Source organism: Hydra viridissima, unplaced genomic scaffold (assembly GCF_058129835.1).
Source record: "Hydra viridissima isolate aposymbiotic clone 2 unplaced genomic scaffold, HvirCarnegie_v1 scaffold_11, whole genome shotgun sequence".
Classification (NCBI taxonomy): domain Eukaryota; kingdom Metazoa; phylum Cnidaria; class Hydrozoa; order Anthoathecata; family Hydridae; genus Hydra; species Hydra viridissima.
The window spans coordinates 11,257,610-11,272,400 of NW_028324310.1; the positions used below are offsets into that span (position 1 = coordinate 11,257,610).

General features: G+C 33.5%; 3 protein-coding genes across 7 annotated transcripts in view; 1 reads left to right on the forward strand and 2 right to left on the reverse strand.

Annotated features, from left to right (window-relative positions):
* Positions 1 to 14,791, reverse strand: part of LOC149882154 (uncharacterized) — a 145,684-nt gene that overhangs the window by 119,756 nt on the left and 11,137 nt on the right. The window lies entirely within an intron of this gene.
* Positions 1 to 14,791, reverse strand: part of LOC149882159 (AMP deaminase 2-like) — a 77,253-nt gene that overhangs the window by 27,766 nt on the left and 34,696 nt on the right. The gene's annotated exons all lie outside the window — the stretch shown is intronic.
* On the forward strand, positions 254 to 2,054 carry LOC149882161 (uncharacterized). The gene is made up of 2 exons (XM_090065900.1): positions 254 to 703; positions 831 to 2,054. The coding sequence occupies exons 1-2, from the start codon at positions 254 to 256 to the stop codon at positions 2,052 to 2,054; spliced, it is 1,674 nt and encodes a 557-aa protein (XP_089922026.1).

Below are 14,791 nucleotides of genomic sequence, written 5' to 3' on the forward strand. Positions count from 1 at the left end.
TGGGAAGAAATTAAAAGTGAAACCAAAGTCAAAAAAGGCAATGGTGTAATTATTCTTCCAAGCGATCCAAATGCTCTTGTGGAAAATCTCAACTTGAGCATCGCTGCATGGCATGCTGGAAATAAAAAATCTAGAAATGTAGCTGTTTCCATTTGCGATGAGCTGTTGAGGCAGAATAGGATTAATAAAGACGAGTACAAGGCTATGATGGCGTATATCGATATGAAATAAAAAAATCTTTGGAAATAAAAAAATGATCGTTTATAGAAATAGATATGTTAAGAAGCATATTGTAGGCGGAAGTGGAATCATGGACACGCTTAAGAATTTCTTGAGAAGAGCAGCATCTTCAAGCGCTTCAAGAGCGGCATCTACTTTGGCTAATAAAATTGCAAAAACTGAACTGGGAAGAGAAGCCATCATGGCTACTAAATCTGCAGGAAAAGAGCTGGCTTCTGCAGCTATTTCCACTGCTAAAGATGTGGCTATTGATAAAGGTAAAAAGACTATTGAGAAATTGTATGCCAAGACTGGAACTCAAAAACCGCGTGAAGCTGCAAAGAATGATCTCAGTATTAAAAGCAAGGAAATTATTTCAAGCATTGTTAACAAAGCAGCGGCAGCACCACCACCAGTTATAGATGAATATTCTATGTTTGGATCAGGATTGTCAAAGAACAACGCGATTAGAATACAAGACCTAGTAAAAAAAGGAAATGGGCTTTTGATTGCATGAGGATGTAAAAATTTTTTTTCTTTGATGTATAAAAATGGCAAATTCCGATGTTTTAAATTTTACAGAAAAGATTATTGTTGATGAAGAAATTGAGAGATTCGAGTTTCATGAATACGAGCCTGAGAGTAAAAATCTAAATGTGGATGGAGAAATAAGGATCAATATTGAGAAACAAGATTTGTTCACGCTTCCATCTGAGGCTTACCTTTTGGTTGAAGGAAGACTTTTAAAAGCAGATGGAACTTCCTACGCTGATGCAGACCTCGTTACTCTTGCTAACAACGGCATCATGTATCTGTTCAGTCAGATTACTTATCGTTTGGATGGTCGAGATTTAGAAACCATTTACGATCCTGGACAAGCTACCACCATGATTGGATACCTCAAATATCCAATAGAGTTTCAATTGTCTGAAGGAATGAATCAGCTGTGGCAAAGAGACACATCAGCTTTAGCAAATGAAGCCAACACTGGATTTATCCAAAGACGAGATTACATCATCAAGCAAAGTGAAGAAAAAGGAACGTTTTCGTTCTGCATTCCTTTAAAGCACATTTTTGGATTTTGCGACGATTACGATAAAGTGATCTATGGACTTAGTCATAAACTTACTCTTGTGAGAAAGAGCGATAGTGATGCTATTTTTAGAGCAGAAACAGCAGCTGCAGGAAAAATAGATCTTAGCAAATTATCCTTGTTTATGCCTCATGTCACACCCTCTATCGCAGCTAGTAACAATCTTTACAAAATTATTGAATCAAAAGTAGATGTTCCAATTTCGTTCAGATCTAGACAATGTGACACCATTGCTGTTCCTGTATCCAACAACTTTAGTTGGGTGCTAAGCACAAAATCTGGTAGTGAAAGACCAAGGTATGTCATTGTTGGATTTCAAACCAATAAATCTGGAAGTCAAGTAGAGAATCCTTCAGTCTTTAATCACTGCGACTTGAAGAACATGTATGTCACTTTAAACAGTGAAAGGTATCCTGCTGTTGATTACGATTTAGACTTTAATAACAACAAATACTCAAGAGCATATAAAGACGCCTCTAAGTTTGACAATAGACTTTATGGGGTAAACGAACTTATATCTCAACCTAATTTGACTGCCTTAAATTATAGATACATTTGTCCTCTTTTTGTTTTTGACGTAAGCAAGCAGTCTGAGAGGTTAAAATCGGGAGTGATAGATTTGAAAATAAAGGCGACATTCAATGCAAACGTTCCTGCAAACACTCAAGCCTTTGCCGTTCTCATTTCCGATAAATTGCTCAGAATTAAATCAGATGGAAGCAGAATGAATATTGTTTATTGAAATGTTTTCAAAATAATATTTTTTTAAAATAAAAATGAGATATACGAAAAAGGATTTGAAAAAATTACTGAAAGAAAACGGAATTTCCAAAACGTCAAACAATAAAATGTCATTATTAATGCTTGCGATTGAAAACAACTTGATTGATAAAAACATATTGATTAAAGACGTGAAGGAAGATCGACCTGTGGGTAGACCTAAAAAGGATTTAAATCTGTTAAAAGAAGAATAAAATGATTCAGTTTTTTCCATTTTTTCTAGAATGTAGTATCAAAGAGACTGACATAAATAAAAAAAGACATCTTGAGCTTCTTGCATTTGGAAAAATAGGTGTGTTTTGTGAATCTGTTTACGTCACTGAAAACGGAAATTTTAATATTCCAAAAGAGTACAGTGAGGAAGAGAGAGACAAGCTTTACCTACTTGTATGGAGTGGTGAGACAGAATATTCAAGAATGGAAAAGAAAATCAAAGAGCATCTCAGTACTTGGAAAGTCTTGCCTAAAAAAGAAAAGCTAAGAATGATTGACAATTATGTGCTTGGTTTGGATTGTGATTTCGAGGAGAAGAAAAAGATTTCTGGAAATCTAAAAAGCGCAATTTTAAATCATTCGCTTGATTCCAATGACATTGTGTATGAAAACTTTAGAGTCCTTCAAATCCATGTAAATTCTTCAGATGTTAGAAATGAAAAAAAATGATTTAAATAAAATCTTGATATAATAAAAATATGCCTTACACAAGAAAGTTTTTGAAAAATTTGTTAAAAGAAAACGGGGTTTCTAAAACGTCAAACAATAAAATGTCTCTCATGATGATTGCGGTTGAGAACAACTTGATTGATAAAGATGTCATTTTGGAAAACTCGAAAGAGGTGAGACCAGTTGGAAGACCGAGAAAAAATGAGAAAAAAGAAAAGAAGCCTCTTGATCCTAAATATGTTAGACTTGGTTTAATTAGAAATAATCCTTTAAATTTAAAAATAACTCATGTTGATACTGGTGAGGTTGTGAAATACAAGTCTGCTTACGAGGCGCTGAAAAAGACGGGTCATGGATGGAATTACTTTGAATGTAGAAATGGAAAAGTAGAAGATGGATACAAATATGAGATTTCTGGAGTAAGAAGTTTTTAAATTCTTTATATTGAATTTAAAAATGAAAAATGGTATAAATAAAAAAAATTTATATTAATAAAATGGAAAACAAAACGGTGAAAGAATTAAAAGAAATTGCCAAAGGGAAAAAAATAAGAGGATACTCTAAAATGAGAAAGGGGGAACTTATAATGGCTTTGCAGCCTCCTAGAGTTTTCTCTGCTCCTGCTACTTTTCGTAGACGAACGACTGAGGCAAGACCGCTGCCTGAAAGACCTACCGTGGTTAGGTTTGTTCGACCAGCTGTAAAAGTTTCAATAAAGCCTACAAAAGTAAGGTTTGTTCCTTCTGCAGTGATAAAACCTCCTATTGCTCCGAAACCAATTCATTTGCAAAAAAACATCCTTGATGAGCCTGTTTTAGATTCATCACCTGCCATAACACCAAAACCAGTCATTCCACCAAGACCTGGTTTATTTTCAACTCTGACGAGAGTTACAAAAAGTGTGACATCCTATGTTAAAACTAAGTTTAATGATGTTAAAGAATGGATAGAACCCTACGTTCCTGAAGTAGTCAAGAAGAAGGTAAGCGAATCAGCAAAACAAATCGATAAAAAGATACAGTCTATCAAATCGCTTGTATCAAAAACAGTGTACAAACAGCCTGTACCAAAACCAATTAAAGTAAAGTTTAAAATGACTGAACATTCAGCGGAGGGTTCTGTGAGACAATTTTCTTACACACCTTCTTCTCGATACCAAGACATTGCATCCTTTTTTACTTTGGTGAGAGAGTCTGCCATTCAAACCATGGAAGGGGAAAGAAACACCAGAGTAAGAATTGTTTTAACGTGTGAAATGAAATCTGTAAGCATGATGACTGGTGAAGAAGTGACTCGGGAAGCGAGCTTTTCATCAAGATCAGAGATTATTCTAGCGACTACGGATGTAAGAGAGCTCATGGGTGAAATGGAAGAAAAAGTCTTGGAAAGTAGTGTTAAATACAATGCTTTAGGATCTAATAGTATCCTGTCAAAGATTTTAAGAATGGATATTAACTTTACTGATTATGAACCTCTTAGCGGTTCTTCCTATATTGATCTGTCTAAAGAGCTGAAAGACAAAAAGGCAATCATCAACATGAAAAACGATGACAATCAATGCTTTAAATGGTCAGTCACTAGAGCGTTGAATTTAAAAAATAGAGACAACGAAAGAATTGACAATGAGTTGATTGAACAATCGAAAAAGCTCAATTGGGAAGGAATGGAATTTCCTGTAAAGACTGCTCAAATCAAAAAGTTTGAGAAAAATAATCCTGACATTAACATTAACGTCTTTGGGTATGAAAATAAAAAACTTTACCCTTTGAAAATATCTGACTTTGTAGACCGAAAGCACTGCATTGATTTGTTGCTTATTTCAAACGAAGACACTAACCATTACTGTCTCATTAAAAGTTTGAGTCGGTTATTATCTACACAAACATCAAATCATCAGCACAAAATGTATTATTGCAGAAATTGCTTACAAGGTTATGACCAGGAAGAAAAGCTTCAACAGCATCAACCTTATTGTTATGATAACGATGCAGTAAGAATCGAACTTCCTAAAAAAGGAACGACCGTTCATTTTAAAAACTATAACAAGTCTATGAGAGTTCCATACGTTGTATATGCAGACTTTGAAAGTTTCATCAAACCCATCGAGGATAACACTGAATATAATCATAAAGAGTCGTACACCAAACAATACCAAAAGCACGTACCAAGCTCCTTCTGCTATTATATCAAATGCTTTGACGATAGCCTTTACAAAGAAAAACCAGTCATGTACACAGCTGAAAGCGATGAGGATGACGTGGCTCAAAAGTTTATAACCATGCTTGAAGCTGACCTTATAAAGATTCTTGACAAGATTGATATAGTAAAAAAGAAAGTGGTAACGGATGAGGATGAAAAGAATTTTAAGACTGCAACTCTATGTCATATTTGTGAATCAGATCTTAACAGTGACAAAGTGTGGGATCACTGTCATTTAACTGGAAAGTATCGAGGAGCTGCTCATAACAAATGCAACTTGGATTATAAACTTCCAAAATTCATACCCATCATTTTACATAATTTGTCCGGTTATGACAGCCATTTGTTCATCAGGAAATTAGGAGGGAAATTAAAATGTATACCCAACAATGAAGAAAAATATATCAGCTTCACAAAAAGCTTCAAAGTGAGAGAATTTCCTAATAAGAAAGGTAAACTTCAGGAAGTATGGAAAGAATTGAGGTTTATTGACAGCTACAGGTTCATGGGTTTCAAGTTAGAAGATCTAGCTAAAAATCTAAACAACGACCAATGCAAAAACGTTGCTCAATATTACTCTGGAGAAAAGTTTGATTTATTAAGAAAAAAAGGTATTTACCCTTATGATTGGGTGGACTCGATTGAAAAGTTCTCCGAAACGCAATTGCCTCCTATTGAAGCATTCTATTCCAAACTGAATGATGAGGGGATAAGCTGTGAAGACTATGCACATGCGCAAAACGTTTGGAATGTATTTGGATGTAAAACGTTTAAAGATTACCAAGAACTGTACAACAAGTCAGACGTGCTGATACTTGCTGATATCTTTGAAAATTTCAGAGACGTGTGCCATACCTATTACAAGCTTGATCCTGCTTGGTATTACACCTCACCTGGTTTGGGTTGGGATGCCATGTTAAAACTAACTGGAATTCGGTTAGAGCTTCTGTCTGATATTGATATGCTTAATATGATAGAAAAAGGGATACGCGGTGGAATTTGCATGATCAGCAAACGACATGGAACTGCTAATAACAAATACATGAGTGATTATGATCCTTCACAACCTTCGAAATTCATTCAGTATTTAGACGCAAATAATTTATATGGATGGGCTATGTGTAAGCCTCTTCCTTTTAGAGGATTCAGATGGATGACTGAAGAGGAGCTTGCTAATTGGAAATCCATGTCTTGTATTCTCGAAGTGGACATGGATTATCCTAAAAGTCTACACGATTTACACAACGACTATCCTTTAGCTCCTGAAAGACTAAAAATTAATAAAGTGGACAAGCTCGTTCCTAATTTAAACAACAAAGAAAAATACGTCATTAATCATGAAAACCTAAAACTCTATGAACGACTTGGATTGATCACTACTAAAATTCATCGAGGTGTCACCTTTGAAGAAGAACCCTTCATGAAACAATACATCGATCTCAACACTGGATTAAGAGCAAAAGCTAAAAACGAGTTTGAAAAAGAATTTTTTAAACTCATGAATAACTCTGTCTTTGGAAAAACCATGGAGAATATTCGAAAGCATGTTGATATTAAACTAATCACTACAAGAAAAGAAGTCTTGAAATTGTCAAGAAAGTCTAATTATGATAGAAATACCATTTTTGATGAAAACCTTACTGCAGTTCATATGAAAAGAACAAAACTCTTTTACAACAAGCCTGTTTACTTGGGACTGAGCGCTCTAGACATAAGCAAAATTCTCATGTTTGAACATCATTACGACTACATGAAACCTAAATACGGAGATCGTGCGAAATTACTCATGACCGATACTGACTCGCTCATCTATGAAATCGAAACGAAAGATTTTTATCAAGACATTTCTGGCGATATTGAAGCTAAATTTGACACGAGCGAATTTCATAAAGATCATCCTGCTGTTCAAAACTTTGGATTTGACGCTGGGTTTAAAAATAAAAAGGTTATAGGCAAGTTTAAGGATGAAGCTGCAGGTAAACAAATTAAAGAGTTTGTTGGACTCCGTCCTAAGCTCTACTCTTACAAAACCTATGAAAAAGAAGAGAAAAGATGCAAAGGGGTTAAAAAGAAAGTCGTTGATAAACACATCACTCATCAAGATTATAAAGACTGCTTAATGAATAAGATAGAAAAGCTTGCAGCCATGAACGTTATCCGATCTCATCAGCATAACATTTACACCGAAGAAATCAACAAAGTTGCACTCAGCGCTAAAGATGATAAAAGACATGTTCAAGAGGATGGTATTCACACCCTAGCCCTTGGACACTACAAACTAAAACCGCGCTTTACATTTATGGACTATGATCAACTCTTTGGTCCAGAACACGAGGCAGAGACAGATGCAGAAAGATTATCGAGGACACAAAAAGGTAAGTCAACAAAAATGACAATTCGTTAGAATTCACAATTCATGATTGCAGAAAATTAAAAACACGACGCCATCTTGAATTCATTAACTATGGAAAAGTATCAATGTAGTATTAAGAAAATGTCAATGCGCCAGAATCGGCAAGTCCTAGTAGTAACATCAGTGCCAATTCAAATGTCAGAACCAAAATGCTTCTGCTTATTGATTGTCTAAATGCTCTCAATCTGAAATGTTTCAAAAGGCTCATTCAAAGGTGTGGCGTATATTTAGGTCAATACCTGAGATTATCAACTCTCAAGGCTGTCATCATTTAGCAGATGGCTGAAACCTTAGAGTCGAATGTCTAAGCAGTGTTCTCAAAGTTCTGGTCCAGTTTAATGCTATGATCGCAGCAGATGGTGGCTATATTGATTAAACATTATTAAACCCTTTTATCTTTAACTATGTTTTTGAAAAAATTTATTTGATGGATGATAATGAAAGTTTAAAGAACTTGTAAAAAAATAAAAAATCGTCCTTTTTCTGACGTATATGTTATTCCAAATCATTCAGTAAATTTCGTTTTCAGTAAACTCAGTACTTTGATAGTTAGAAAATGAATAAGCGAGAAATGCAAGTTGTATTAAAAATCAGAACCGCAAAGTTCGCTCAGTTGCACTAACTCTTAGTGATAATAAGCTTTAAACTGATTAAAGAATTAACTGATATCTTAGACCAACATCAATTAAGGGAAAGAATTTAAATTACAATCTGTGATACCCTAAGTAAAATTACTGAATTAAGTAAAGGAAATGACACAAGAGCAACATAGCTATAACCTCAACCACTTCTTTTTGGCTGCTAAAACGAAGAATTCAACTTACAACTATGAAAAATGTGCTTTTTCTAGCATGTATGAATCTTCTTGGTTACGAAGTCAGTCAACTTTACCTGTTGATGTAAAATCCCTGCTTTGATCATTTAGTTACAAAGTTAGTCAACTTTATTCTTACTATTCACTCTAGATACCTCATTTCTTTAAGGTTATCCTATTAGTCAAGTTTAAAATATTTCCTTAAGACTCTTCATGCATTGAAGCTTATATTACTTTTAAGAAAGATATTGAGCGTTCGGTTCTGTGTTCTGTTAATGAGAGAGAATTATTGAATGAGAACAGATGCATCTGATATAGCAATTGATGTGTTACTTAATCAAAATGATAGTTTTTTCGCTATCATTGCATCAATCTAAACTAAAAGATCCCCTGATTCAAAAGGAATCATGTTCTTTTTTTGAATATGTCCGACATAGGCGTTTATCTATTAACAGGGAAGCATAAATGACTTACGAGAACAATTAAAGATTAAAAACAATAAAACTTATCGGTGACGCCTAGAGTTTTCTCGTTACAGCTTTGACATCGTTTACAGAAAAGGAATAGTTAATATCTAACCAGACACTTTTAGTTGTATGTACTCTAGCAATGAGCTTGTCTTCTCTTTCTTTTTTTTTTACACAGTTCGTTAAGTCACTCAGTTGCTTTAGTTCGTTCTTGCAACCAACTTTTTTGATTTCTAGATTTTTTGCCTTCATGGGTAAAGATATCCAAGATTTTATTCATGAAAAAGGTGTAGTTACCAGTAGAATAACTCAGGCAAAAGGTCTAACAAAACGGTGCAAAATTATAGGTCTTAAAATCATAAAAATGATAACTATAACTATAAATAGAAATTTAAAATTTAATAAAACGATAATAATTCGACCTTTTACCGATCCTACAAGGCGTTGTATGGCAGTAAAGTCGATCTTATTCAAACAATACTTTATTCTATTGCAAAGTTGATCAATAGTTACTGCTTGCCAGTTGTTCTTGTATACTTCTCCTTTCAATTGAGACCAAAAGTCCTCAATAGGCCTGCATTCAGGTACGTTGGGAGTGTTGTCTTCCTTTTCAACAAAATTGATGTTATTTTGTCTGAAATACTCCACTACAGTTTTTGCGTAATGTGATGTTGCTAGGTCAGGTCAGAATATGTAATTGTCGTTTAGTTGATTTGCTTTGATGAAAGGAACAAGTCTTTTTTTGATGCACTCGCTCAGGTTTAATTCTTGCTTGTGTGATTGCTTAGAAGGTACAAAAAAAGGTATAGAAATACCTTTAGCCGAAACGCAAATCCAGACCAACACTTTTTGCTCATATTTTTCAACTGGATCATATTTTACGCTTGGCGGTTTCAAAGCAGTGTTACTTGAGTAGAAATTTTGGTTTCCGTAAATGGTGCTATGCTTCAAAGCTAAATAAGATTCATCATCAATTATCCAATCGTGATTTTTATATTTTTCGTATAATCGACTGCATCTGGTTTTTATCTTGCGTTTTTGTCTTGGGAAATATATATATACAGTGGTGGCCAAAAGTCTTGGAACAACATATTTTATGTTATGATAAATTTTTATACTAAAAATAATAAACGATAACAGTAAAATAAATAGAAAAATAAATAAGTTCTAAGTATTTTTTTAAACAACATTCTCTTTAAAAATATACCTAAAACCTTCAAAATTTATACTTTAGATCAAAAATAAATTTTTTTGGTCATTAAATGTTTTGTTCCAAGACTTTTGGCCACCACTGTATATATATATATATATATATATATTGAATCTTCTTAATTCGAAAATCTCCATAATATGATTGTTGCAAAGTAAAAACTGAAAAAGGCGCAAAGAGAATATGACATAATGCTGCGGAACAAATACATACACCCAAATGTCGTCCTCACAATGTTTGAATTTGAACTTTTTCAAATAAAATAATTTATTACATTTATAATTATTAGGAAGACGGAAATACCGAATTTGGACCGTCCAATATTCAAAGTCAGATTATTTTTTTTAGCCCGATATTCCAATACTTTTTGCTTAGTCCGTTAGTTATTGGAAAATCGGATATCTTATATTATCAGTCCAATAGTCCGATGTCTTATTTATATATTAGTCCGATAGTCCGATACTTTTTCCTTAGTCCGACACTAGTGGAATATCGGAATATCGAAATTTTTATCGGAAATGCCCACCTCTGCAAGATACAGTGCATATTCAAGTCTCTGCGTAAGACTTTTGTGTAACGTTGGTGGGAAATTGGGCCAAGAAACTCGAGATTCTTGTTCAGGCAATTGTCCTTGGCAGATTACTTCAAGAAGATTACTTTTCTTTTATTTCAAAACCTTTACTTGTTTTAAAAAAACAACAAAAACTTCCCGAATAATCCGTCCTCAATAACATTTATTCCGACATTTACAGAAGTAAAACATGATGCTAATAATTCTGGTAGGAGAATTCACGGGTGCTAGCATGCTCTACAAAATAGCTAACACATTTTCTATAGTGTGAGGTATATTTAAGTGAAAGCAGTGATTCAATCCACAATAACTTTCTAATAAGCAATCATACCGAATATGACCTTTGGAATGATCAAAAAATTTGTTTTTCTTCTTAATGAAATAAGCATAGACTTTTTAGACAAGTTAGGTTTTAAGTTTTTTTTAAATAAAAAATAAATAAATAAACAATATAAACAATATAATAAATATGGATAAACAAACAACCATTTTCTAATTATTTTTTTCTTTAATATATTTTCAGTTTTTTACTTTTAAAGATTAAGTTTTAAATCTTTGTTGGAGAAGTGAATTCATTATTACTGTTAACATTTTCAATATTATTATTGCTGTTTATCCTCTTAGAATCTTTGCTCATGTTACAACTATTTAAATTTTTTCTTACACAGATATTCTTCACAATTTCTCAACTAAGTTTCTTAAATGCAACCCAAAGTTATTTTATAGAAGGACTTTTAGCGAAAGAAGCTTAGATGATACAAGAGTATTAGGTGGAGCTACCAAACGATGTATCATGACACATGTTCTAAATCATTGAAGAAGTTCAATGATTTAGAACATGTATCATTCTTACATGTTCTAAATCATTGAATCTCTTACAATTTGGGTAAGTTTAATGGTATTTCCCTCTAAAAGCTCCATCTGTTTTTGTAACAGCAGGTAAATGAAATCTTAGCTGCTGTAATGCAAACCTTACTTTCAAAAATCTTTATCAATTTAAAATACAGTTTTTTTTTATATACAGATCCTATCAACTTAAATATTGTGACACATACATAAATGTGACATTCTTTTTTAAACTTATTGTTAATTTTATTTAGTGTTACTATTTTTAAATCCTTAATCACCATATGACAAGTTCTCTATAATTTCAAAGTGAGAACAGTGTTTTTTAAAATGTAGAAAACCTTTTCTTCACCACCAAGTTATCAGAAATGTTTGAAGATTAATATTTGTGCACAAATAATAAAAAGATACTTTCTAAAAAAACACGAATTCAACTGGACTTTATAAAATAGTTGTTGTAAATAAAACCAGCTTAACAATAATAACTACACAGCCATTATATATTCTGCGCAAAGGAAATTTAACTCTTGCTTCTAGTTTCTATTGGCATTTTTCTTCTGAGAAAAACTGCTAAATTTGATGAAGTGGCGCAGCATTTAATTATACAAGTACTTTCCGCGGCACAAAACATATTTCATTTAACTATTATTTCATATAATAATAATAAAAGCAGCGTGCAGTTCAGTACTTAACACTTCGTAAGGAAGACCGGGGCTAGTTTGCTACAGCGGAAAGTTGACACACTGCGTTTAACTTTGGAACTTTCCACCAGAAATTTTCCAAAGTTCACATGAAACTTTTCTACCTAACTAATTCATCTTTTAGCGTAGTATCAGGGCTGTAAGCGCATGCGCATAGAAGTTATAGCGATTTTTTTTTTTTTTTTTTACTAATTTTGGAACTTTTGAAACTATATTACTTTTTCAATTTTAAAAAACAGTACCATTAACTACAAGAACACTCAAACAGATGTGAAACCGTAATAGCTTTTTACCTTCTGGTCAATTACCCCCTGCATGTATTGATTGGCTCCATTTACATTGATCATTTTTACAAAACTAAATGTTGTAAATTTCAACCATTGACAAAGAAACAGCACGGTACTTTTGAACTTCTTACTTTCTAAACAATAATAAGAAAAATTATTAATAAACCAATGTTCAACACCATCATAACCACCGTTGTATATTTTCAATTTTTAACTGATTAATCGTCCAGGTAAAAAATCGTTTTCTTTTTTGATGGACGTTGGAAGTAAATCTTCAGGAGGGATCAAGTGAAGGTCTCATACGGTTTATGTAAGTGATGTACTGTAAATACATCACTTACATAAACCGCACGACCGCAGAATATTTCACGAATATTTCGTTTACGATTAATCGTCTAAGCGAAATATTGCGTTTACTACAGGTTCAAACTTCCAATTTTTAATGTCTTTTTAGTAACACCTTGCCAGGTTAGTGAGCCATGACTGCATTGAGTTTCCTAAAGCAGAGCGTACTTGGGCACGTAAGGGTCGTTAATGAGGAGTTCATTATAAACACTGTTGGTTAAAGAGCAAATATTGGGATGCATCCCCATGCACTCCCTTCTATTCGCTCTTTAATCAAGATTACATCCCAATACTTTAAATTGATATTTATGATTTTAGAGCAATCCCGTTGTACCGTTCTGTTTGACCTTTTCCCTGCTGCTTTTACCGAGTTGTTCTACTGGTAACTACACATTTTTCATGAATAAATTTGGACATCTTTACCAATGAAGATAAAGAATCTACAAATTATAGAAGTTGGTTGCAAGAACGAACTAAAGCAACTGAGTGACTTAACGAATTGTGTTAAGGTAAAAGAGTAGACAAGTTCATTGCTAGAGTACATACAACTAAAAGTGTCTGGATAGATATTATCTATTCCTTTTCTGTAAACGATATCAAACCTGTAACGAGAAAACACTAGGCGTCACCGATAAATTTTATTGTTCTTAATCTTTATTTGTTCTCGTAAAACATTAATGCTTCCCTGTTAATAGATAAATGCCTATTTCGAACATATTCAAAAAAAGTACTTTTTTCAATTAGGGGATCTTTTAGTTTAGATTGATGCAATGATAGCGAAAAAAATATGATTATGATTAAGTAACACGTTAATTGCTGTATCAAACGCATCTGTTCTGATTCGTTGATTCTCTCTCATTAATAGAACACACAACCAAACACTCAATTTCTTTCTTAAAAGTAATATAAGCTTTAATACATGAAGAGTCTTGAGGAAACTTTTTAATTTTGACTAATGGGGTAACCTTAAAGACATGAGGTATCTAGAGTGAATAGTAAGAAAATAGAGCAAATGATCGATGCAGGCATTTTGCATGAACAGGTAAAGTTGACTAATTCCGTAACAAAGAAGATTCAGAGATGCTAGAATAAGCAGTCAGTGTTCAATCAGTGTTAAAGCTCATGCCAACCCATTAAGTAAATCAAATATTAGATGGTCGTTCAGTAATCTGTTTTTCATCTGTTTGATAATAAAAGAAAACAAGCATAAGCTCCTGCAAGGCATTCAACTTGCTTGTATGTATAATTTACCAAATTAAATTACCAAATCAGTCATATTTCTGTTGAAGGCCTTATTTTCAATTCTGTTTTAATATTTGCTGACATATCTTCTAGAGAATCACACAAACTGCAGCAGAACTTTGGAGAAACTCCTAAAAAGAACTTAATATTGCATTAAGGTCTTTTGCCAATCTTTTCATTGACCTGATGGGGTTCCTACGAATCAAACTTCATTCAAAATGTCTGCTCAGCTCAGTTTTCGACATTACTTACCAGGATGCAGAAGGAATTACGCAAGTTTCTGACAAATAACTGTTTCCTGCTGGACAAAAGGGAACAAAAAAACGAAGAGTCTTAAAAAAAAAGTTAAAGACAACAGGCCAGAGGAAAGTCATAAATGTGTTAGAAAGCATGTATTACTCTGAAAATGTAGTTACTCACAAACTAACATGATAAATAAGGTTCTGAAGACCCACCACAACGACTGAAGACAAAACTCACGTATAGAGTTCAGTTACTAAGCCCCTTTGTGACTAGAAACACTAAGTCATTTTTTAAGATTCTTGGATTACCTGAGTTGTACTTTTCTTTGCCAGTGGCTACATTGAATGAGTTTCAAGAATACACAGCTGCTAAAGTAAGAGTCTCGACGAACGCAAAGAGTTGAAACACAAATAAACAGCTACTTAGAACCTTGGTCACCAGATGAAGCTCTACGAGCAGAACTTAACCAGTCTTAGCCTTCTTGACACAAAAAAGTTGATTGCAGTCGATGGCATTACAACTAGATTTGGTTGCTTTGACGAACCACAATGTTAAGGTCGTTAACTCTCTTAGTGACCATACAGAGTTAGTTGCAAAACGATAACCGCCATTGATTACGCCACCTTGATATAAACATCTGGAGGCCCGCAGCACGTTTTAGTCCAGGAAAGACGGCTGTTGTGCAACTGCTTTAGCTC